Below are 27,638 nucleotides of genomic sequence, written 5' to 3'. Positions count from 1 at the left end.
TGTATAGTAGGATTCTTGTAGACTTGATAACAACTTGTGAAGCACTTTTACAATTTATCTTAGCTTGATCTTCTTCTTATTATTAGTGTGTGTGTTTACTTCATGAAACTGTTATCAAAACATAAGAAACAAGAGCACAAAATGTTGGTTCTTTGCCAGGGCCAAAACCTCTCTCTCTCTTAGAGAGGAAAACCCTTTCGTAAGTTTCTCGTATTGAAACTTCTTATTGATCAATACCAAACCCTATACCCTCGACTAGAATGTCCTCCAAGCACAAGTCAAGTGCTTCCTCCCTTCTGTATTTTGTTCCCCAGCACTTAGTCTTCCTTCTTCCAACACTTTTCTCCTCGGCACTTCGTCCTCCTCCTCCTTTTTTTGATTGGAGATAGACCTTGCTTATGTGAGCTCTAGATGAGATGCTTCTCTTCTATACTTAGTGATATCCTTCATTCATGGAGACACCTTCCTTCTTTTGACCAATCGAGATCCTTCTAGAGGTGTAGTTGGGGACTTGGTGTGACTGCACAACAACCCTAGTTTCTCGCACGTGTGGGTGATTTCCTTGAGTATTAGGCTCCTTTAACCTTCACTTGAGAGATCCTTTTCTTCGCTATAGTAGGAGGCCTAATAGGCCTAAGTTACTAGCCCAAACGATGAGAGATATGGTGCTGATATGCTACTGCTGTTATGACTGCAGTGAGGCTTCCTTTTCTCGCACGTGTGACTATTTTCCACCCTAGAAATAGTCCTTTTGACTTTGGTATAGACTTCTCCTTCTTCGCTGTACTAGAGGCTCCTTAAACTTGTCTTTTCTTCAACTTTTCTCAGCTCCTTGTCTTCGCCGATTTCAGAGATGCTTGCTTGTCTTCATGAGGGAGTGGACAACCTCTATATATAGAGGACTATCCCGCCTTTAGGCCAACTTGAGGCCGACTTGAAGTTTCTTCATCATTTTCGCTGCTAGGAGGATGGCATTGCATGGAGAGGACTTGACTTTGCTTGGAGAGATTTCTCTTGACTCTTATACAAGTATATACATGGTGTAACTTGCCCTTAAGGGTCTTCAATAATTAGATTGACTCTTTGACTTCCTAGAAGCACTTAAATATGTGCTTGACCTACTTCAATGAGCAAGAAACCCATTGCTAAATATAATAAAAATAGTATTTCTTTTCTTGAATAAATACAAATATCACAAGTACATTTATGAAGACCGAACCTAGTTACACTTTCTTCAACAATATATACAGAGGTAGATTATTGAGTTTCTTCTCCCAATGTCTCTTCGTCTTCCAACTTCCTTTTATTTTTACTATTTACGATATTTACATCAATTTAACTAATCCCAAAGATTAGGTGTCAACATTCTCCCCCTTAATCTGAAGGGATGTTGGTGAGTACGAGCATCATTCTGAATCTTTCAAAATTTTCCCTTCCAAGCGCTTTGGTGAAGATGTTTGCAATCTGCTCATTTGTGGAACAATGCCGTAGGTGGATTGTTTTGGCCTCAACATGATATCAAATCAGATGGTATTTTGTATTGATGTGCTTGGTTCGATCATGGAACTTTGGGTTCTTGGCCAATTTTATTGCAGAAGTGTTGTCAATCAAAAGAGGAGTTGAATGGACTTGTTTCTCCTGCAAATCTTCTTGAATTTTCCTAAGCCAGACAATTTCTTTCGTTGCTTCAGCTACTGCCACATATTCTGCCCCAATTGTGGAATCCACTGGAACTAATTGTTTGTGTGACCTCGAGGATACAACTCCTAATCCAAGACTCATAACATAACCTGAAGTAGATACCCTAGTTTCTCTATCTCCATCGAAATTTGAACCGGAGTATCTAATCATGCTGAAGCCACCCGCCTGTGTATACTTGAGTCCAAACTCTTGAGTTCCCTTCAAGCACTCTAGAACTCTTTTTGCAGTAGACCAATGACCCTCACAAGGATTTTGCATAAACCTGGAGAGGATTCCAACAACAAATGAAATGTTTGGTCTAGTAGTAGTGAAGTAGTTGAGACTTCCTATGAGTTGTCTGTACTTTGTTGCATCCTCAAATTCTTTTCCTTCAGTGGATGTGAGCTTTAAGTTCTATTCCATTGGAGTAGTCAAAGGATTGCACTCAACCATGTCAAACTTGTTCAACAAATCTCCAATGTACTTCTTTTGAGAGAGGAATATAAATTTCGGATGTTGGGTTACTTCAATACCAAGATAGTAGTGAACATAGCCCAAATCTGTCATCTCAAAACCTTTCCTCAATTCCTTCTTTATGGACGCAATGTAGCTCTCATTGTTCCTTGTCACTAGAAGATCATCTACATACACCACAAGATGTAGAACTGTTTTGCCAACTTTCTTGACAAACAAAGTTGCATCATCAAGATCATATTGTTTGAAATTGAGTTTCAGAAGATGCTCAGTGAATTTTTCCTACCAGGCCTGCGGTGCTTGCTTGAGGGCATACAAGGATTTTACATGCTTGCATACTTTATGTTCCTAACCTTCACAACAAATCCTTCTGGTTGGGACATAAAAACATTCTCTTTCAGATCTCCATTCATGAAAGCAATTTTTACATCCATTTGATGGACTCTCCAACCGTTCTGAGCTGCCAAGGCAAAGAGTGTTTGGATGGTAGCCCTTTTGTTGTGGGGGCAAAAGTCGCATAGTCAACGCCTTATTTCTGTGCAAAACCTTTTGCCACAAGGCCGACTTTGTGCTTGTTAAGTGAGCCATTTGCTTTATACTTGTTCTTCAAGACCCACTTGCAACCTATTGGTTTGGCTCCCAATGGAGGATCAACCAGCTTCTGGGTGCCCTTCTTTATCAAAGCATCATATTCTTTCTATGTTACTTCTTTCCATTCATCATGAGAAACGACTTCTTTGAAGGAAGTTGGTTTGAAATCTATAGACAAATTCAGTTCACAATCATAAGAAACATCCATATCAATAGAGGAATCAGAATCGTCTACATCACCTCCATTATGTCCGGCTGAGCTTATTATTCCTGTCTTTCCAACCTCATCAGGACAAACACTTTCAAGTGTCTTTGTCAGCTATTTTGGAGGCCCTTTCTGAGATGGTCTAGGCTGCTCAGTTGACTGAGATGGGGCTGAATCAAGGTTTAGTCTCCCAATTTTGTCAATCACATCACTCAAAGTGTCATCAGTGGCTGGAGCTTCATGCGAGGGAGAGAGTGCTTCAGAAGAAGATTCCACAGATTGATCCAGTATAGGAATCCCCCCTTCAAGATGTGGAATCTCATTATCAAACTCTTGAAAAGACTTTACATGTCCGAATCTATCCAAGCGATCAAGCTACCACTCAACAACATTGTTAGCCTTGGAAGATTCAAGAAAGTTCACATCTCTAGATATTATAAACTTTTTATTCACTTCATCATAGAGACATTATGCTTTGGAGGTATTTGAGTACCCCAAGAAGATACATTTGCAACTCCTTGCACCGAGTTTGTTTCTCTGTTCCTTGGGTATCAAGGCATAACAAGTGGAACCAAAAACCCTTAGATGCCTCACCGAAGGAATGTGGCCATATTGCATTTCATAGGGAGTCTTGTTTTTGATAGCATTAGATGGACACCTATTCTTTATATACACAACACATAGAGTTGCATCAGCCCAAAACATTAGCTTAACATTCTTGAACAACATCATTGAACGTACCATATTTAAGATTGTCCTATTAATTCTTTCAGCTACACCGTTTTGTTGGGGATTATAAGGCACAATCGTTTGATGTTTGATCCTATGCTGTCGAAGATAATTATCAAATTCATTTGAGGTATATTCTTTTCCATTATCAGTACAAATAGAGGCAATATGAGATTGTGCATCATTTTCAATCCATGCATGAAAGTTTTTGAATGTTTCAAAAGCTTCATATTTGTTCTTCAATAAATAAACCCAACACATTCTGTTGTAGTCATCAATAAATGTCATCATATATTTATTACCATTTGCAAAAGGAACAGGCATTGGGTCACATAAATCAAAATGAATGAGTTCAAGTTTTCTATGTGCTCTGGAATGAGAATCACGAAAAGACCGTTTGATGTGCTTTCCTAAGATACAAGCATGACATTGCTTAAGTTTCCTAGGAATAATAGGCAAACCAGTAACACCAATTTTTTTCAACAAACAGAGGCTGTCATAGTTCAAGTGTCCAAATCTAGCATGCCATAAAAGACTTGATGGAAATGTACCTTCATCATAGTGAGAACTGTATGAAAAGTTTTGTGCACGAGCAGAGGTTCCTTGCAGCTTTAGAAGTCTTTCTTCTTCTATCCTTGTCATGACAAGTGAGTGATTTGATGCTTTTCTGTCCTCAACCCTACCATCAAATATGTGAATGGAGTGTCCTTGATGGCGGATGTGGACCAAAGACGACAAAATTCTCCTCAGCTTCGGGAGTTATAGAACATCATGTAGAAGAAAGTTTGGAAAACCAGGCTGTTTGAGCTTGATGGTGCCAAGCCTTGATGGCTTGAGTTTTGACTTGTCTGCAAAGTATACTGCTCCATCAACATTGTCAGTGAATTCTTCAAAGAAAGCTCTTCTGAGATTCATGTGGCAAGTTGCTTCTGAATCAAGCAACCAAGTATCTTTCCATGAAGCAAGTGAAGCATTGAATAAGCCTTTAGTTACTCCAATGTTGCAATGTGCCGCAACATAATGAGCAGATTCAAGTGCTTTTTCTTTTTTTTGTCATATGTTTTAGCTTTTCCTTCAGTTCTTTCCTCCTCAATTATGTCCCAAGGTAGCTTACATGTGGAAGCATCATGTCGATCTCTATTGCATCGTATGCAATGAATATCGAACCTTTCTCCTTGGAAATGTCTAACCTCCCTGCCTCTAAAATTCTTCCTTCCTCTTCCTCTTCCTCTTCGACCACCTCTTCCTCTAGAAGAATCTTGTGCATGATTCTTCTCTTTTTGTGCAAGGCACACAACTTCTTTAGAAGACTGAGGAGTTGTCTTCTTCCCAAAATCCTTCTCTCTTTCAACAAACTTCTTCTCAAGGGAGTCAAAGGAAATCTCCTTAAGTTTTCCACTTGCTTGCAATGACTCAAGATAATGTGAATAAGTGGGATATAGTGCCTTGACATAAGCTATGAGAGGAATATCTATTTCAACACTAGTGGCTTTTATGTCATGCATAATGGATCTTACTTTTGATGCTAAGGCAAGAGGGTCATCATTTTTCAACTCAAGATTGAACAACTTGATCATCAATTGAACAACTTCAAGTTTAGAGTGTGAATCATACAATTCCTTCAACTTCTTTAAAGCTTCAAAGACATTTGAAAATGGAGAAATATGTCGACTCACCTCTTCATTTATTGATGTTGCAATCAAGGCATAGGCCTTGCTGTTCTTGTTTTCCCAAATGGCAAGCTCCTTATCTAAAGTAGGATTTTCAGGTGCATTGTCTCATTCTCCTCTGCAAACCCCCTTTCCACAACTCATTGAAAATGAGGGTGTGTTTTATTTTTTGGGACCACTCATGGTAGTTCTCTTTGCCAGTGAGAACTACTCCCACTATGGAGATGAGTGAATGCAACATATAATTTGATCTGGGCCCAAAATTATAATACTTGCAACAAACGATTGATGTCTTTGTAATAAAATTGATTGGATTTGTTTTCAGAAAAAATCTTCAACTAAAAATGTAGGCTCTCAATATATCTCCATACACCATGCAATTTCAAACCATGTGACATATTACTCACATACTCTACTACATACCACTTATGTCCTTCAAAAATGAACTAAAGCTTTACATGCCATATTCACTCTCATATAATACATCACTTAACATGGGCTTCATCACCTTTTAAAAACACTCCATGCACACTTTTATAATTTTTTTTTTTTTTTTTGAAAAAGGGACACACCATATTTTATATTATATAACCCATGAGAGCACTATGTAAGCACGTTTACCCATTGCAATTTCATGCGTCATTATTATATTTTTCAACCCACTTTCATATTCCAAGTGCACCATAAAAGTTTATGCCCTTCATAATGTTGAAGAATCTAGGGCAATTAGAGTTAATGAGATTCTTCTTTCCTGATAACGATTTGTGAGGTACTTAACTTTACTTCTTAGCACAATCTTCAATTGTTATTATTATTAGAGTGTGTTTCCTTAGTTCATCAAATAGCTGCCAAAAACAAAGAGATAAGAACACACGATGTTGGCTTTCTGCCAGGGCCAAAACCTCTCCTTCTTATAGAGATTCCAATTGACGAATACCAAGACCATGACCCTTGACCTATCAAGCCACTCTAAGACCAAGACACCAATCCTCTTCTCACTACTGAAATCGTCATCATCATTACTGCTTCACCGAGATCATCATTGCTGCACCATGACTACTCCTTGAGTTCACCACTGAGATCATCTCTGCACCTTCATCGAGATCATAACCTTCAAGAACGAGATCATGACTATGATAGGATCATGACTGCACCTTAATGTAAGTCGAGATAAAGTGTGTCACTATGAGATCCTTCCATCATCATTAGGTTGAGACTGTGATCATCCTTGTCACTGTCATCACTGCTCCTTCTCATTATGCCAAGACTGTAATATCCATCCGAAAACTTATAGACTCCTTCAACTGTAACACTGCAACATAGTCTTCATCTGAGATTCCTGTTCCATTACTTGTCCGAGATATCACTGAGATTATTAGCGAAATTTTAGATATATCTGAAGTAGCAGAGGTTTATGCGAAGTTCTGAAACCCTACAATCTTATTCGAAAATCTCAGATGTATCTGAGTTCTGTCCCTCCTTCTACACAAAACCTAATGGGGTATAAATAGTGGTTCTGTCTCCATAAATAAGCCGACTTGTATTGCTGAACCGATGTGTCTATTATTTGAGCCGACTTGACTGCCTTTTAATTCGATTTCCAAGCCGACGTGACAGAGAGGATGGTGCTTGTCATTTGGAGGGCTACTTGACATTGTTTATGACACAACTAATTTTTTGTTATGCTCAAGAAGAGCTGCTTCATACATGACTTGACTTTTTGACATATCAATAAATCCTAAGGCTCTCAATGGGAGCCACTAATAAATAAATAAACTTCTTGCTCATGATACCATGCAGCAAGGTATACAAAAATAATTTTGTTCTCTTTATTACATTCTTTACAAAGATCATGTCATTATGAAGACCGAACCTAGTTACATTCTACAACACATAAATGTATACGACCTTCATTTACGGTGATTATTAACATCACACATAGACATATGCTAACTGCTCATATGAAAATATCTTTTGATTAAAAACTTCAACAGAGCACACGTTTTTTCAGCTTTCTCAGTTTTCAAGAAATGAACTGAATGCCAATGTTGCATACCAAACTCATGTTTACCTCAAAATTATTCAGCACAAGAAAAAAATATACGACAGAGACCAACACACACCACAGTTCGCACAGATAATTTAACACAACATACCGATTCAACGCATCATGTGAATGACGGTTCAATGCACCATGCACTCGCCAGTCAACAAACAAGCCACGACCTTCCATTGCGGTCTACCAACAATCATGTAGAACAATCATTGACTCAGAGACAACGAACAAACTAGCATACCTGAAACCGGTCTCCAATGCATATCAGGAGTTTAACGCACCAGTCTCCACTCCGATTCTTCAATCGATTCAAACTTTTCAACGCACCAGGTTGCAATGCAATGCCTCAACGCAACAAAAATATGACCTCTTCAACAGTAAGATAGGATTCATAACCACAACATATAGGTTAATGCAGTGTTTAATGCACTCAAGGCAGAGAGAGGTCTCGACCAATGCATTCAACAACAATGCACGAGATTTTAAAGAGATTTGACAGAGATGGCAGTCTGCAAAAAATGCAGAACAAAGGCAGGAAGGAGTTACAAGACAAGGAAAACTAGAAATGGGGTTGGCTCTGATACCATGTCAGGGCGTGAGTAACTCCATGAATTTGAATTGATTTGCATTAAGGGAAAATATGAATATATACAAGGAGAGGGAGATTATTGGGTTTCATCTCCCAATGTCTCTTTGTCTTCCAACTTCCTTTTATTTTTACTATTTACAATATTTACATTAGTTTACCTAATCCCAAAGATTAGGTGTCAACAAAGATAGATAGAGAGACCATTTTGCATATTGTTCATACAGGCATTAACTAATATTAGAATAATCCTATTATCCTATTTAGTATTTAATGCTCATTCTTTTAGTTGTTGCTGTTTTTCCTTTTTTAGCAGTTTCTTTGATGAAACTCATTGTTTCTATTTCCTAAATAGAAACTTGATGTTTCTATTTACTGTAAATATCTCTGTATTATTATTGAGCTTTAGCTTGCTCATCAATTAATTCATTCATTGGAAATCCATATGCGTGTTTCGCACTGTTTTATGGTATCAGAGCTTGGTATTTTTTTTTCTTCGAAATAATTTTTCAGCTGTGTTGAATTTTTTTTTTTCGAAGTTGCTCTCTAGTTTTTTGAATTTGCTGTAAAACCCCTCTACAGTGAGAACAACATTCCATTTCTTGATTTCAAATCGTTTGACCTTCTTGGTGGAACTGCATTGGTCCGGAGCTCTGGGATCATATCTACGTCTGTTGCAGCCATCCGTCAACTGTTTACCAGAGAAGTTCGCGATTCCGTCAAAATAAAGCGGAGAAATGGTGTCGATCTGACGATTGGCTGAGCAGGACACTTTCTGATTCAACACTACAGTGAATTTTTAACACTACTCTTTCCGACGTAAATGAGATCTGAGCTCTGCGATTCTTTCTTTGGTGGGAAGGCGGAGCTGTTTTATGTCTTGCATTCTTCGTGTTTTCTATTCAGTGGGATCGGATGTGGTTTGAGGGGTTCCTGACACGGTTTCTGCAACAATAGACTGTTGTTGGTGCGAATCAAAAAAAAAATTCGTCTTCTCTGCGTTCGAGTCCTCTGTCGTTCTCCAGGTAACTGTTAATTAATTCTTTCTCTGCCATCGAGTTTTCCTTGCATGCATGCGTGTTCTCTAGTGGACGGAGATCGGACCTTTCAGCGTGAGCAATCTGATTTGGCTCGTGAATTCGGTGGATTTGGGTTCTTCGGGCGTGAAAAAAAAAACAAAAAACGACGGCGGCACTGCCACTTTGGCCGGAAGTCGATTTTTTTTATATCGTCCGCACTACACAGGAAACAGCCGAAAATTCGATAGCCAGCTGCTCACAACGTTCACATATTTTTTTTAGCTGGTTTGATCGCGTCGTTTCTTTGCTCATAGGCTGCCCTCCACGGTGCTGCTGTGCGGCCGACAAATTTAAACACGCATATTGAGACAACGCATTGGCCATTCAGCCATTTGTTCACAGTTCATATTGGTGGCTCGAATTCTAGCTGCTTTGGTTCCCTCGTTCGTGTCTCGGCATAACAGGCTCTCTTCCGCAATTCAGTGACAGTCATCACATCTTTACGTGACAGTCAACCCACAGTCAACACATTTTTACGCCACAATCAGTCCACTTCAGCAGTCTATTCGGCATCTTCTGGTCCCTGTGTTAAGCAGCGTTGTACGTGTTCCGGTGTTAAGCGAAGATTTTGTTCCATGGACAGCTTGTGGGTTATTCCGGTGTATTTCGAATTCAGAACCGAAATTCTAATTCCGGTGCATCGTTTTCCGTACCTCGATTTTTTCGAGTCAGTGATTTTTTGTTTCTAGCACCTATCAGATTTTGTCCGGATCAGCCATCCAGAAACGTGCAGATGGCCTCGCTCACCAATCTGATGTTAGAAGGAAATCAACGCTTTAATGGCAGCAATTATAACATCTGGAAACAAAGAATGTTGACCATTTTTGAATACAGGCGTCTTGATCAGCTCATTTTGGGCAAAGAACTTCGTCCCGGTACAACTGGTACCGATCAAGATAAGTTTGATGATCGAAATCGAGAGGCTGTTATGCTTCTCAAGCTCTCTGTGGCTGATGATCAGTTACCGCAGATTCCTTCTGGCAAGACAGCTGCCGAGATCTAGCAACAGTTGAAAGAACTACATGAGACATTTGACAAGAGCAGAGCTTTCTTTCTCAAAAATCAGTTGTTCTCCATCATGATGGACGAACATATGTCTTTACAGGAACATCTCAACAAGATTAAAGACATTCGAGATCAGCTCGAAGCCATTGGTCGCACCATGGAGGAAGAAGATATGGTAGTCATCACTCTGAAAAGTCTACCAAAATCTTATGAACACTTCATAGAAACACTCAACATTACCGCCACTAATGTTGATCTGAAGTTTCCAGAGTTATGCACCAAACTCATGCAACAGGATCGTTGGAAACAACAGTTTGGTAGTGGTGCAGCATCAGCCTCCTCAGAAAATGCTTTTGCTGCCAAATATCAATCCTCTCAGTCCTTTCAGCAGAAAGGTTCTTTTCAGCCTTTTGATCCTGCTAGGAAGAAAAATGTGCAGTGTAATTACTGTCACAAGTTTGGCCACATGAAGAAAGATTGCCGACAAAGGATTGCTTCTGAACAGAAGAAACAGGGAGGGCTCCATCAGACAACAAATGTTGCAGAACATTCCGAGCAGACAGATTCTGCCTTTTACGCCTTTATGGCTAAAAGGTCTTCAGATCATGTTCCATTCTGCCTGGTACATTGACTCTGGTGCATCACGCCATTTCTCTCACAGGCGTGACTGGTTTATTGACTTCTCACCTTTCAGTGATTCCGTGGTATTTGGCGGAGGTGAAAAATACACAGTGGTTGGCAGAGGTACAGTTCAAATCCAGTCTGGTGGGCGCACACTCATCTTCCTGAATGTGTACTATGTTCCTGGTATGGAAATTAATCTGCTGTCTGTCAGTCAGATTATGAGGAACTCTCCTCAGCTTGATGTAGTATTCAGTGCGCACAAATGCTCTATTATCGACAGGGAGACTAGTCTTACAGTTGCTGTTGGCCTAGAAGATCATGGTCTATACAGGCTTCTTGACACTGGTGATTCTCCAGAAGTGGCTCTAGCAGCTCGTGTTTCTCCCATCAGCACTCTATGGCATCAGCGATATGGGCATCTAAACATGCAGTATCTCTCTCAGCTTTCTCGGGAAGGACTTGTGTCAGGGTTACCTGATATTTAGACTCAGCAGTTGGGTGTATGCGGTGCTTGTCAAGCTAGCAAACAACATCGGTCTTCATTCACGAATGGAGAATCTTGGCGCGCATCTAAGGTAGTCCAGTTAATTCATGTTGATATTTGTGGTCCTATGAATACATCTTCTATCACTGCTTGCAAATATTTTTTTTCTTATTGTAGATGATTTCAGTAGAAAGATGTGGGTATATTTTCTAAAATATAAATCTGATGCATTTAGTATCTTTCAGAAGTTTAAAACCTTAGTTGAAAAAGAGTCTGGCTGTAATATCATGACTCTTAGGACAGATAACGGGGGGGAATTTTGTTCTTCTGCTTTTTCCAACTTCTGTGATACTCATGGTATAAAACACCAGTTCACTACACCCTACACTCCTCAGCAGAACTGTGTTGTTGAACGCTGCAACCGCACGGTTGTTGAAATGGCTCGCTCCATGTTACAACACAAGAGTGTTCCGAACAAATTCTGGGCTGAAGCGGTCTTTACTGCTGTTTATCTTCTTAACCGATCACCCACTCAGGCTGTTAAGGGGAAGACTCCCGAAGAGGTTTGATCTGGCCGTAATCCTAAGATCAGTCACCTCAAAGTATTTGGCTCAATTGCATATGTTTGGATTCCAGCTGCTAAGCGCTCTAAGTTGGATTCCAAAAGCCAGAAACTCATGATGACATGGTACAGTGATCATCACGAAGGCCTATAGACTAATAGATATAGCCACTGGTCATCTTAGCTTCAGTCGGGATGTGGTATTTGATGAAGACAGAGGATTCTTTCAGTCTTCTTCTTCTGAGCAGTATTCTGAGGATCAGCCTCACAGTGTTCTTCTTCCGGTAGGTCCACCTGATGGGAGGGATGATGCAGCATCAGTGTTTGATAATACACTGCCTGAGCTTCCTCCAGAAAATAACCCTTCTCTTGCTGCCCCTATTGTTCTTAAGCCTTCTCCATCTCCTCCTGATATTAGTTCCTCTACTCTTCGGCCTAAATGGTGGGCTAAAACCATTGGTGATCTCTAGGATGATGAACTCCTTGAAGGAAGAACTTCTAGACATAAAAGAAAACAACAGTCTACAGTAAATTTTGCTCTTATGGCTAACCTACACTGTATCTTTGAGCCTCAAACTTACTCAGAGGCTAAGGGTACATCTGAGTGGGAACAGGCTATGGAAGCTGAATTCCAGAGTCTTCAGAAAAATCACACATGGACCCTTTCTGATCTTCTTGAAGGAAAAAAGCCCATTAGCTGCAAATGGGTATATAAAGTGAAATACAAAGCTGATGGAACCCTAGACAAGTATAAAGCTCGTCTTGTGGCTCGAGGGTTCTCACAGAAGGAAGGCATCGACTATGAGGAGACTTTTGCCCCTACAGCCAAGATGAGTACCATACGGCTTGTCCTTGCCCTAGCAGTTCAGTTCAATTGGAAAGTTCATCAGATGGATGTAAAGAGTGTTTTCCTAAATGGTGACTTACAGGAAGAAGTCTACATGACACAGCCTCCAGGATTCAAGATTGCCGGTCAAGAACAGAAAGTGTGTAGATTAGCTAAAGCACTCTATGGATTGAAACAAGCTCCTCGGGCTTGGTACATGAAAATTGATCAGTACCTGACAGATCATGGCTTTCAGCGGAGCCCATCTGATGCAAATCTGTATATCAAGCATACTGGTGATGATATCTTGTTTGTGGTTGTCTACGTGGATGACCTTATCATTACTGGCAGCTCTGCACATTTGATGCATGGGATCAAACAAGACTTATGAAGAACCTTTGATATGACAGACTTGGGACTTCTTCATTACTGTCTGGGGGTTGAAGTTTGGCAGACTGAGAACCACATCTTTCTCTCTCAGTCCCAGTATGCCAAAAATCTTGTGGACAGGTTCAGAATGCAGGATTGCAAACCAGCCACGACTCCTATGGAACCGGGGCTCAAACTTTCAGCTCAGTCATCCTCTCCCCTTGTGGATGAGACTTTATTCAGGCAATTAGTGGGCAGTCTCATCTATCTTACTGCCACCAGACCTGACATCAGTTTTGCAGTGAGCTACATTTCCCGCTTCATGTCAGCTCCTAAAGCTGATCATTGGATAGCCGCAAAGCGTGTGCTACGATATGTGCGTGGCACTTCTGATTATGGACTCCTATACACTCGAAGTTCCGATCCTATACTCAGTGGTTACACAGATTCTGACTGGGCCGGTTCGGTTGATGACCGTAAATCTACAACTGGGTATGTGTTTAGTCTAGGATCTGGTGCTGTTACCTGGACTAGTAAGAAGCAGCAGGCAGTGGCTCTCTCCTCAACGGAAGCAGAGTATCGGGGAGCAGTGAAGGCATCGTGTGAGGCAGTTTGGCTTCGACGTATGCTTGCGGATATGCATGTTTCCCAGACAGGTCCTACTTCCTTGTTTTGTGACAATCAGGGAGTGCTCAAACTTGCCAAGAATCCAATCTTTCATGAACGAACAAAGCATGTGGAAACTCATTGCCACTACATTCGCCAGCTTGTTGAAGACGGATCTGTTCAGTTGCGATATGTTCCCACAACAGAGCAGCCCGCAGATATCTTCACCAAGCCTCTTGGCCCTGATAAATTTGTAAAATTCCGAGGGTCTATTGGTGTTGTAAATAGATTGAGCATTAAGTTAGGGTATTAGAATAATCCTATTATCCTATTTAGTATTTAATGCTCATTCTTTTAGCTGTTGCTGTTTTTCCTTTTTTAGCAGTTTCTTTGATGAAACTGATTGTTTCTATTTCCTAAATAGAAACTTGATGTTTCTATTTATTGTAAATATCTCTGTATTATTATTGAGCTTTAGCTTGCTCATCAATTAATTCATTCATTGGAAATCCATATGCGTGTTTCGCACTGTTTTAACTAATACTATGTTAGAGGCAGTGATCTTGCTAAGTTGGATCATCATATCCTGTAAGGACCATCATTTTTGGAAGGCTCTTGGAAGAAGCATTATGACAAGGTTAGTATACATTCCATATAGTATGGAAACAATACTTTTAAAGGGATGAAGGAATGCAATGGGTCAGGTTGCAGACTCAGTATGAAACATATAGCTAGATGATGGAATAAGAAGCATAAGAATGCATATTGAAAGTAAGTCTTGCATAAGATTCATATGTGCAGAATTTTGTAACATGCTTTGTATGATTATGTGATGTTTAAAGGGAAGAGTTTGACATACTGAAGGATAAATTAAGAATTAAGACTCTAGATTATGTAGAATAATGATTAACATCCAGTGTAATCTTTGGAAGAAAAGTTCTAACTTGGTAATCAAGTTTGATCCTTGGGCACTTTGATGCATGAAGGAAGATTCATATGGAGATGGATCATAATGATGTTGATTGGACGAGAAGGTCATCATGATGAGGGAAGTCTAATTTTAATTGTTGTTGGTTATATGGTTAACATATTGTTTTGCTACTTGGAAGGATATTGTAAGAATATATGAAGAATGTTGAGGCAAGCTCAACATAGGATACCTAGCAATTAGAAAGTCAAGATATATTCATCTTGGTATTGAAAGGTAGTAGTGCAAGAAGATAACCTAAAGGTCTTCAAGGGAGATCACTTTCATGCAGAAGCTATGATCAACTTGAAGTTTGGAAAGGCTCAAAATAAGGACAAGATGAAAGTGATGAACAAGAGAGATGACCTGGATCCTGTCACAATATAAGTGAAGATGGCTCCATGATACCTCTGAAGGAAGCAAGCTCGATAAAATAAATGCGAAGAAAAGAGGGAGCTATGTAGCTACAAAGAACAAGTATTTGATACTCTTATAAAGATAAGCTATAAGGTCTGTGGTATTGAATTTCGAAAATTGAAAGGAAGTTTGGAATCTCCTCTAGTTCTGAGAGGGATCAAAGAAGTCTCCTTGAATGGGAGCAAGGATCTATTCTTTAGTGAAATGGAGAATAGGGATATCCTCTCTGGTTGAGAGGAGTGATGTTGGACATCACATGTGCATTCTCTTCTTCATGTAAGAGAGAATGGTAGAGGATTGGATAAGCATCTGTGGTCTCCTTGAGGATAAAGAATCCAAGAAAGGGAAGGTACCAACACTCTTTGAGAATGGGATTGGTATCCAAGATAAAAGTGGTCGAAGAGGACTGATATTATTTGAAGATTCAAGAATGGAAATCCAAGATAAGAATAATCCTAAAAGGACATACCTTGTGGACATCCGGATGGGGTATGTACCTTGTAGAGGTAGTGTAGTATCACACGTAAAGCCTCCCAGAATAATGCTCTCGAATAAGGTTGAGCTTGTCTTGTTAGGCCTCAAAGACAATGCTCGTCAGAATGATGATGCTTACAGTTGGCTTATTAGTCTGACTCTGCTTATGAGAACTCTTTAGTTTGGGAATGACGTTGTACTAGTTGTACAATTATGAATACTTCCCTAGTTAAGAGGGAGTGTTAGAAATGTAACTAGTTTCGGTCTTCATAATTGTTTTTGTACTCATTTCAATATGTATCTTATGTAACAAACAAAAGAAGAAAAGAAAAAGTTATTATTTTAAAGCATGGGTATCATCCTCTTAATTGATGGTCATCTAGGTAAAAACATGTTCTTCATGCTTCTAGGGTTTGTTAGGTCTTAGGTTTTATTGTCACGAGTCAAGAGAGTCAACATCATGTTTATAAGATCCTTTCGGGCAAAATATATCTTGTAATAGACTTTATTTTGAGTCTAGAAAGTCCTGGAAACCTCCAAAGTACAAGTCGGCCCAGACAGCTTCAAGTCGGCCTAAAGGAGGGAATTTGACCCCTTGGGAAGGCTATATAAAGGAGTAGATTCAACCTCATTTGGCACTCACTCACCAACAAGTTCGATCTAAAGCTAGAAGAAGCAAGGAAGAAGGAGTGAAGGTCTAGAAGGAAAAAGAAGACAAATAAAGCTTGTTTTTGGGATCTATCTCTCTCACACATGTGAAGTTATAGGATTTGTGCAGCTACAAAAGAGGATAATGTTCTTCCATTGATGTATTGGGCACAGGGGCCATCGAGGATTGACACAACAATGACATCCCCATTAACATTTCAGGAGTCATGCCACTTAGGTTTACCAGGATGGAGGAGATATGGCATCATGGTGGGTCCACTAGCAAGATGGCAGATACATTGGGCGCCAACAATTAACAGTACTTCGCCACAACAGTTAGTTATGATCAGAGTTGTGCAACGACAACATGGCAGTTTCCTTTTGGGATTAGCATGGGACCCTGGCATTATCGAGCTTGACAACTCAACCACCATTATGGGTGAGCTCATCTTTATAGAGGAAGACTACTCGGATCTTCATTGGACTTTAGTTTGGTGGAGAGCGTTTCACTTCTCAGCGATTCGTTGATGGTATCAGAGGAGGAGATATGGGTTAGTTCATGTGGATAAGGACCCTTCTCAACAAGAGTTGGATCGTACTTTCAGGAGTTCACTTGTGAGGTGCATGTGATTGGTTTTCCAGTAGAGTAACTTCTTGAGGAGTTGGTCGAAATTTCGCATTTTCGAGACGCTCTACTTATTGGTAGTATGCAAAGGGCCTCTAGTGTCTATTCCTTGTTGGGGAGTGAGTGGAGCGAGAGATGCTTCACGATGATTAGGATGGTTTGGGACCCTGGTATTCTCTTGGATCAGCTTGTGGGGCGACAACATGCGATGGCATTGCTTCAGGGCAAGTAATTTTGGGGAGGGTAGATTGTAATGTCCCCAAATTTTGGATTACCTGGCGAGGTGGTTAGGAGAGTTTTCCAGAGCTTGTGTCAGCCTAGTCATAGGAGCAAGATTACTCCATTGGTGGGCTCAAAGGGTTTTAGAGGAGTTTTATGGGTTCGACTGGGATCGCTTACCATATTTCATCATCGAGATCAATTCCGCATGGTTTGCTCTTGGTTTCGTTGCATTCCGACGATTTTTGTAAAATGGCGTTATTAACAGGCATATTTTAATTAATTATGCTTAAGGTGTTGTTTCGAGCTGATTACTTGGAGAAACACCTTAGTGTAATAGCTCTTTGGAATCGGGCTAAAAGATCTACAAGGAAGAATGATAACAAGGGGATTTGGGTGGCCAGTGCACAAAGACACATTAAGCATTTTTCTGGCATTAAAAGTGACCTTGATTAGTTTATAAAAGTCACTTTATTATATAAAGAAAGGAAAAGTGCTTTTAAATATTTAATTGGAGGGAAAAGGTAAGTGAGTTATAAAAAAAGGAAATGAGGGGGTCTCTCCTCATTCATTCGTGCATTTGAGTTTTTGGTAGAAAGAGCTTTTGGGGAGAGTTTGAAGGAGAAGCTTAGGGTTTTGGTACCCTAGCCTTCATAGCAGACTTCGGTGTTGAAACTAGACAGCCTAGTTTGGATTTGAGAATGAAATCACTTAGATTTCACCATGGTGCTTTAATGGGATAAAGGATTTATAGGAGATTTCACGGTAAAGAGGTTTTATTAATTGATTTTAACTTCTGATATGGTTTTCTATAAATATCCATATGCAGGGAGCATGTGTTGGAAGGAAAGGGTTACATATGGGACATTTCTCCATTGATTTGGGAAGCATAATTCCTTGAAGACAAAGCTGCCATAACTGAGCCTTCAATGCTCAATGTTCTGGTGAATAGAAAGACGTGGTACCACATTATCATTCTGGACGAGTTCTGCCTTAGAGGAATCAAGCTGCCTTATATAAGGAGCTGAAATCAATGCTATAAGTTGGTTGGGTGTATGTTTATTGTGGTCAATTTCTGGGCGTGTAGGAGCAGATTTCTTTGACAGCTGTGAGAGCTTCCCTTGCTTGCTCTCACAGCCTTGGAAGTGTCAAAGAATTCTGCTCCTACAGGAAGGAGTAACAAAAAGGGATCGAAATCTTCTTTCTCTGCTGAAGTGTAATCCTAAGACAAATCGTGAGTTGGAGGCTCATTACAAACTGTTTAGTTACTCGTGCTCAAATATTATCATTATAAATCATTTCAGCAGTTTGAAATATATTTCCTGCTTATTAAAATAAAGTTGGTTCAGTTATTTGAAGTTTCTCTCAGTGCTATAATGATGTTCGTATACATCATTTGGGACAAATCACTAGATCTACACCTACAGCAGTCATCATCCAAACTATTTGACGAAATCATTCAATGAAGATAACTACTATAAACTCAGAAATTTATATTGTATATTTGAGGAATTCCCAAGCAGAATTTTACATTGGAATGAAAGAATGGGTAGTGGTTAGATAAGATAAGATAAATATATCAATGTCCAACAAATGACAACAAAAGTAGGTCAATGGGACTGTTGAGTACAATGATGTCTATACAAGGAGTACCAAATGGTCTCCTATATAAGGGACAAAAACATCAGAGTGGAAACATTATGTCTATATGCAAAGACATGGAAACCCTCGACTCCAAGTGCGGGTGGCTGCCAAAAGGGGTTAGGGACTAGGAGATGATCCTCTAGATAGATCTCTCTTAATACTTGAGGCTGAATGAAGAAAACTCAAAATAGAATGTTGCCTTGATGCGGATCAAGGGGAACACGATCTAAACTCTCAGCTATGCTGCTACTGGGAAGAAGTAACCCACCATTGGTGTCTAGCTAACCTCAGTTGTTTGCTGGTAAGAGATTTGGTTTGGTGATGCCTTTGAGGTCTGTGTGGAAGGGGAATGGTCCCTTAGGTTGGCAGCGATTAGGGTTCGAGGCAATGTTGTTTTTAATCTATCTGTTGGAGAAGAGTTTGGTCCACAACTTCTCCATGCTTGAAGATGGGTTGTAGCCTCCTCACTTCGATGCCAAACACACTACAAATAGCCCAAGATATTTGCCAAACAAGCTCCAAGCTCAATCTAATGTCCAACAAATGACAACAAAAGTAGGTCAATGGGACTGTTGAGTACAATGATGTCTATACAAGGAGTACCGAATGGTCTCCTATATAAGGGACAAAAACATCAGAGTAGAAACATTATGTCTATATGCAAAGACATGGAAAACCCTCGACTCCAAGTGTGGGCGGCCGCCAAAAGGGGTTAGGGACTAGGAGATGATCCTCTAGATAGATCTCTCTTAATACTTGATGCTGAATGTTGAAAACTCAAAATAGAATGTTGCCTTGATAGGGATCAAGGGGAACACGATCTAAACTCTCAGCTATGCTGCTACTGGGAGGAAGTAACCCACCATTGGTGTCTAGCTAACCTCAGTTGCTTGCTGGTAAGAGATTTGGTTTGGTGATGCCTTTGAGGTCTGTGTGGAAGGGGAATGGTCCCTTGGGTTGGCAGTGATTTGGGGTTCGAGGCAATGTTGTTTTTAATCTATCTGTTGGAGAAGAGTTTGGTCCACAACTTCTCCATGCTTGAAGATGGGTTGTAGCCTCCTCACTTCGATGCCAAATACACTACAAATAGCCCAAGATATTTGCCAAACAAGCTCCAAGCTCAATCTAAATCACTACTCTTCAACATTGCTCCAAAACTACAAATCCTCAGGCAAATGTCGAGGTGGGGGCTGTTCTTTTTATAGTTTTTTGGTAGGAATTAGAGTTTAATATTAATTTTTTGTTAAATTTGACACTTTTTTTTTTGTGAAAAATCCACCACAATGGAGGCTTGGACTAACTTGGAAGAGCATGTAGGGACTCGGTTGTGTTGGACTTGTTTGGTTTTGAAATGGTTGAGCCACGCATTGATGCAGTCAGTTCAGTATGAAACTGGTCCCTTGAATAGATGATTGAGTTGACTTTGTTAGTTATCATCTTGGTCAACTTAGCCGAGTTTGAAAACACTGGTATGAGGTTGATTGTAATCTCTTTGTTACAATACTCTGCAACATATTCTCGAGGTATGTTCTGTTTTTGTCGAACTAAATGGTCTCAATTATATTGCAGCGTGTTGTAAGAATTGCTTAGTTGGTATATTTTTTTGCCTCTTGTTACCTCCTAGGTTCTCACTTGGTGCACAAAGATCTAAAAACACAATGTGAAACCCCAAGGGCAACATAGTCAAGTTATCTTCATTCACCTTAGTAGCCTTCCCTTTCTCACTTTAGAGTAGGTGAATGATAGCCTATGGCGGCTTCCCCATGGTTAACTATGCTTGATGACTATAGTATAAAGTGGGAGTAACAGAGTGATTAGCAGCAGTAAGATAAAAGGAAAAGTGGGATCCCCATGGTCAACTAAGCTTGATGGCTATAGTATAAAGTGGGAGCAACAGAGAGCTTAGCAGCAGAAAGATAAAAGGAAAAGTGTGTTTGTGCTTTTTGGGTGGTGGAGGGAAGGGAAGACCAGTTTCTTAGTTTGTTTAGGATATGCGGTCAAACCAAGTTAAAATTTGAAAATAGGCATATTTAGTGTTGGAACCACATTGTAGGGACTTTGGTTTGGTCAGAACGTGTTTCAAATACAAAAACACGCTTGGTACAGCACTGTACTAGACATTTTGCTGCAACATAGGTCCAAAGCTGCTTTAACATATTAGTTGTTTAGCTAATGTTCGATTTTGCCAACTGTAATTATGGTTTAGGATTCAACTCAATTTAGGAGTTGCATGGAAAGAAAACTGGTGGGTGGCTGTCAAGTTTTAAACATAAATTGGCAACTAGTCAATGACTAATGGGTTTTCTTGTTACCTCAAACAGCTTTTTTAGTGAAGTGGGGTTAGAGCTTGATTGTTTCTAGAAGTATGCAATTTAAGTTGCTACATAGTTGCAGACATATCATCCTGATCTTTAAAGTTGGAAAGCCTGCAGGAAAGAAATTGCTGGTTGTAGTATCTAGTCTCATTTATTTATTTTGGTCATCAGTGGACATTGAAACAAACTCAATTTCTGTCAAGTTGGATGAATAACTTTTTCTGTTTAGAACAGTTCTTATTAGTTGTAACAACAAAAGGATGCATGTATAATACTGGAAGATGTATTAGGAAACACATTAAGTATAATGTAAGGAGTAGATGAAAGAATATTGGATAACAAAACCTATTCTTCTTTCTTAAAAGGTAATGATGCTTTCCAATTGTAGCTATTTGTTTCTATGATATTTTTTCTGTTTTAATGTCTATTTCTAAAAGAATAAATAATTACTTTTATGTCTTTTGTTGTTGTTTGAAATGCATGAACAAGAGTGAAGGAATATTTGATTGATATGTAATTGGCATGCTTCCAGAGGGCTTGTTGGATATCGAAGTGTGTTTAATGCAGATACACATGGTACTGGATTTATGCATCGTGCATTTCTAAGTAAGTTTTTAAACTTGTGGTTCTAATTTAGATATGATCTTATATTTCCTAGTTGGGTCTAATATTTTTGAATATAATGAACTTGATTCTTTGTCTCCGGAGTCCGGATTCAATGCTACAATTATTGGGGTTTTAATATCTTGTAAGTATGTTGTTTGTCTTACATGCTAAGAAGTAAACTTATGCAATAACAACACTTCTTGTTCTAAAGTTGATGCAATGATGGGATAAGTATTTCTCAACATAGGGATTCCATGGCTAGATTTTGTTGAGAGATCTAGGGGCAGCTAGATTAGGTGATTTCTCTTATTTTGATAACTGCTTGTGATGTCTTTTTACTTAACTTGATTAGCTTCTTCTTTAACTTGATTATTATTGTGTTTTCTATCATCAAAGAAATACCAAACAATGAAGATCAAAGAGACAAGAAGACACAAAATGTAGGCTGCTAGCCAAGGCCAAAACCTCTCCTTTTGAGAGGAAAACCCACAAGAATTCTTCTCTTCTTATAGAATCTTCAAATGATGAATTCCAAGACCTAAGACCCTTGACAAAGACGCCTCCAAGACCAAGTCAACCTTTCTTTTTGATGAGCTTTCCTTATGCAGCATACAACAACAAACTTTGACTTTCCAGCGACAACTTCGACGGTTCGACCCCAACAAATTCTCCATCAACCTCGACACGAACAACTTTTCCAACAACTTCGACATGCCCAACAACTTCCAACAACTTCTATTTACCTAACAACTTCCAACAACTTCTATTTGCCTAGCAACTTCCAACAACTTCGACTTGCCCAACAACTTCCAGCAACTTCGACTTGCCCAACAACTTCTAGTAACTTAGACTTTCCTAGCAACTTCTAGCAACTTCAACTTTCACAGCAACTTCCAACAACTTTGACTTGCTCACCAACTTTAAAAACCATAACACGAGAGAGAGAGAGGTCCAAAACTTCGATCTTGCTTCTTTTCTTCTTATCCTTGATTTTCATCCTTTTCTTTTTGTCTTGCTGCTTCTTTCCTCTGGAGATTGAACTTCTTCTTATGTCCAAATGAGGTTGAGTTCCTTCTTATATATAGGCTTTCCAGGGGTACAAATTGCTTCCATGAGGTCGACTTGATCATTCATGTAGGCCGACTTGCTTGACAAGGTCTTGGAGGGCCTTTATAACATTTTTGACTCTACAAAAATTTTCTTTACAAGATATAACATGCCCAAAGGGGTCTTACATGTATGACAATGAATCTTTTGACTTCATAATTCTATGACAAACCTAGAAGCACTCAATGGGTGCTTGACCTACAAATAAATTTACCTTGAGCATGAAACCCATGCATCAAGAATGAAATAATAAATTTATTTTTCTCTTTTCATCAAATACATAAAATCATGATTACAATAGACATTATGAAGACCAAACCTAGTTACACATTTCAACACTCCCTCTTAACTAGGGAGGTATTCATAATCCATACATGGTACTTGGACATTTTGTAATGACCAAAAGTCGTGTACGTAGCAGAAATATTAAAATACCTCGTAGACAAAGACATCCATCTTAGGATAGTAATTGTAAATTGTATATTGTATAAAAGAATTGATGTAGGATGAGTTACAAATGAGAATGAGGGTCCTGTATATATAGACAGGTAAGTACCTTTTCACGAACAGTCATGTCTCTAAGACATGCTTTTTCATTACTAACTAACTAACCATTAGTTAGTTTACTTATTGTTTATTATTATATTTATATTTATTATTATTTCTATATGAATTAGATTCATATCATTGCCTTCCCCTTCAAAAAACTTTGTCCTCAAAGCTTGTTGATGAAAGGACTTGATCTCTTATTTGCTACGAATGTCTTCTTTTCTTGGGATGATCATCTTTGTTGATACAAGTTGATATGATCCTTGGAGTGATATATAAAATTGTCATATTGAGAACGGATCAGACCATCCTAGATTGATCTTCTACGCACTCAAATTGATTGATGAATCATTATCGTGGCACTGGATTCTGCAAACTAGGGAGGCATTCATAATCCATACATGGTACTTGGATATTTTGTAATGACCAAAAGTCGCATACGTAGCAGAAATATTAAAATACTTCATAGACAAGGACATCCATCGTAGGATAGTAATTGTAAATTGTATATTGTACAAAAGAATTGATGTAGGATGAGTTACAAATGAGAATGAGGGTCCTGTATATAAAGCCAGGTAAGTACCTTTTCACGAACAATGATGTCTCTAAGACATGATTTTTCATTACTAACTAACTAACCATTACTTAGTTTACTTATTGTTTATTATTATATTTATATTTATATTTATTATTATTTCTATATGAATTAGATTCATAACATTGCTTTCCCTTTCAAAAAACTTTGTCCTCAAAGCTTGTTGATGAAAGGACATGATCTCTTATTTGCTACGAATGTCTTCTCTTCTTGGGACGATCATCTTTGTTGATACAAGTTGATATGATCCTTGGAGTGATATATAAAATTGTCATATTGAGAATGGATCAGACCATCCTATATTGATCTTCTGCGCACTCAAATTTATTGATGAATCGTTATCGTGGGACTGGATTCTGCAAACTAGGGAGGTATTCATAATCCATACATGGTACTTGGACATTTTGTAATGATCAAAAGTCGCATACATAGCAGAAATATTAAAATACTTCGTAGACAAAGACATCCATCGTAGGATAGTAATTGTAAATTGTATATTGTATAAAAGAATCGATGTAGGATGAATTACAAATGAGAATGAGAGTCCTGTATATATAGCCAAGTAAGTACCCTTTCATGAACAATCATGTCTCTAAGATATGCTTTTTCGTTACTAATTAACTAACCATTAGTTAATTTGCTTATTGTTTATTATTATATTTATTATTATTTCTATATGAATTAGATTCATAACATTGCCTTCCCCTTCAAAAAGCTTTGTCCTCAAAGCTTGTTGATGAAAGGCCTTGATCTCTTATCTACGACGAATGTCTGCTCTTCTCGGGACGATCGTCTTTGTTAATACAAGTTGATATGGTCCTTGGAGTGACATATAAAATTGTCGTACTGAGAACGGATCAGATCATCCTAGATTGATCTTCTGCGCACTCAATTTTTTTGATGATTCGTTATCGTGTAACTGGATTCTGCAAACTTCAATATTCCTCGAAACATAAACTCGTCGTTTATTTTCTCAGTTATACTGGTACGTAGATTGATTGGAAAGTCTGCTCTTGTGATTCGGATGTCGATACATAATTCTTTTGGTTGGAATTTCCCTTATCATGTTAGTGGATGTTTCCTGATTTCCTTCGAACATTGCTGTTGTTGAATTGGTCACTGAATCCTCATTTGGAGTGTTCTTTGTTTGAACGACAACCTCTGAGTACGTCTTCACTTTAGTAGGATTTGGATTTGCCTGAACTCTATGTTGCACGAAACTTCTAGTAACCCTGTGTTTCGGGCCGTACCCGTACCCAAAACTCGACCATCTTGTAATCATCTATGAGAGTTAATATAGACTTGGTTTTCCTTCTCAAGTGGCATCTATTGGTCTTCTTCCCTTTTTACTTGCAAGATAATGTGTTATTCACTTGTTTATAACTTTATATATATATATGATGTTTCATTTGGCGTTTCGGCTAACGTTTCCATTTTTGGGAGGTGATGTTTGTAAACCTACTCGTTTCCGAAACTCCAAAACGTTTCGGCATTTCGTGCAACTTAGCCTGAACTGTGAGATTAGTGGAATCGATGTTTGTTTCTTCTTCCCCAACTTGGACTACTACATCTAGTGATTTTGATGCTTCCTTTGTGACAATTTCTTTGAACCTATTTGTCAATGATTTCTTATCGTCCTTAAGTTTTTAATCTATTGGAGAAGATTTTGGTTATGATTTTTGAGACGTAAGCATTTTTCATTTTCTGAGTCAAATTTATTTTGGTCTTCAAGCTTCTTGTCTTTTAAACACTTGATTTGTTCTAATAATTTTTTGTTAAGGTCTTTTAAGTCTTTTTTCTTTGATAGACTTTTGTTGAATTTTTTGTCAAAACTTTCTTTTTCTTGTTTTAACTTGTGCTTCTTAGTTTTACACTTTTTGACTTGTGCAAGAAGTTTCTCATTGTGGTTCCTTAGATGTCAAATTTCTTCGTTGCTTTCTGTTGATTTTTCATGAAACCGATCTTGGAGATCTTTATATTTCTTTTCTGATGCTTCATTCTTTTTTTGAAGTTTTGTGATTTCTTCTTTTAATTTTTTAATTTGTGTCTGGGCACTATCTTGATATTCTTCTAAAGTAAACAATCTTCGACATTTGGGACAAGGTATTATGTGATTTAAAAAAAACGATAAATACTGATCTTCTGCTCCACAAAATGGACATCTTGTCCAAACTGTAAAGTTGTTTATGGAATCCATAGTTTCTTTGTTCATCTTCAAATTAGACTCTATCTTTCTTTAGTGATGAAATTTCTTTTGAGTTTGTCACTAAACTTAGGGTTTAAAGGTAACCCCCTTAACTTTTATTAATTCTTCAACCCTTTTTTTGTGTAACTCCTTTTAATAACTTTATTTAAATAACCCCTTTCCTTTTATTATTAAAAACTTCCTTCCTTTTTCTCTATATATATATAAACTTATAACTTTTCTTAGATATAATTTTTGACTCTTTATATATATATATATATATATATATGATGAAATATTTCAAACCCCCTTAACTATAACCTTAAGAAATTCTCAAATGTCAATGGTTAATGGAGGGATCGATTGTATGAACATGACTGTTCTTTGCACTTTTTTTTCTTTAATACTATCCCTTACCCTTTTATAACTTTTGACTCTTCTTTGAAATTATTTTGAAACTTTAACTCTTATTTCTTTATTTGTTAAATGATATTTTAATGTAGTTTGACCAACTTGATTGAATGGTATTATTACTCTACGGACGTGTTTGTAAATATTTGGATGATTAACTTCGTACTCCAAACAAAAAACCTTTAACCAAATATGAATCGGTGGCTATCAATTTTTTTTTTCAAAAAGTCACGCACTGATTTGAATGGCCAAAAGATTATTTGCTCACTTTCTGCTTCGCTTCTTCAGTAAAACTCTGCAATTTAGCAACTTATAGAAAAACGTCCGTTGTACTCTTGAGTGAGTCTGATGGACGTGGTAGGTATGTGTTTTGTTACTTGGTATGGATGGCACAGGGACTGGGCCGCTGTTGTAGCAACATCGTACGGTGGTTTCCGGCTGTAGATAGCGTCGACCGTTGGTTCCAAAGGTTTTATAGCTTCAACAGTTCATGCCGACAACTGTAACGCATGACAGGTTCAAAGAGTTCGGCGATTGAGACGGTTGCAACAAAGGTTATGGCATGCGAAACAACAACCAAAATGGTTAAATGGGTCGTGCAGTGGTGTCTGGAGTGTTGCAGTTGGGGTCTGTCAAATGACTAGTTGGAAAGTTGAGTGGCGGTAGCGGCCGTCGCTTTTCTGCCAATTTTTGGATTTTTATTTATTTTAATTTTATTTTTAGATATATATTATATATACATTTTTATATTCTTTTTTGAACCCTTTTTTTAATATTCTTTTTATATAACTTTATCTCTGATTTCTTTATTTTTTAATATATATCTTTTTATTTTTTATTTTTTTTTATATATACTCTTTCTTATCTTTTTTTCAATATATATATATATATATATATTTTTTTTTTCAATGGCCAAAGGCTTGACGTCAAACTCAGAGAGGAGAAACTCCTACTTCATAGCAAGACGCTTGAATTTTGACGACATCAACACGGGTTGGTTCGAAACGCGTCGACAAATGTCTTTCCTCTTGTGATTTTCGCCGAAGCTCTGCTTACGACATCAATGTTGACGAAGTTTTTGTTGAAGAATCTAGGGCAATTAGCATTAGTAAGATTCTTCTTATACTTGATAGCTATTTGTGAGATGTTTTTCATTTTATTATAGCACGATCTTCTCTTTGACATTATTAGAGTGTGTCTTCGTTAGTTCATCAAATAGCTTATCAAAACAAAGAGATAAGAACACAAGATATTTGGCATTCTGCCAGGGCCAAAACCTCTCCCTCTTGGAGAGGAAAACCCACACTAAATTATTCTTATAGAGATTCCA

General features: G+C 38.3%; 1 protein-coding gene across 1 annotated transcript in view; it reads left to right on the top strand.

The window, feature by feature from the left end:
• Positions 1-27,638, top strand: part of EMB2785 (elongation factor family protein) — a 317,292-nt gene that overhangs the window by 120,204 nt on the left and 169,450 nt on the right. The window contains exon 13 of the mRNA XM_089437097.1: positions 21,388-21,461. Within this exon, the coding sequence (XP_089293223.1) occupies positions 21,388-21,461 (74 nt within the window). The remainder of the gene's footprint in view (positions 1-21,387; positions 21,462-27,638) is intronic.

Source organism: Pinus tabuliformis, chromosome 5_2 (assembly GCF_031772625.1).
Source record: "Pinus tabuliformis cultivar Carrire ecotype Pingquan chromosome 5_2, CPIR1, whole genome shotgun sequence".
Classification (NCBI taxonomy): Eukaryota; Viridiplantae; Streptophyta; class Pinopsida; order Pinales; family Pinaceae; genus Pinus; species Pinus tabuliformis.
This window is presented reverse-complemented; position numbering and strand designations above follow the sequence as displayed.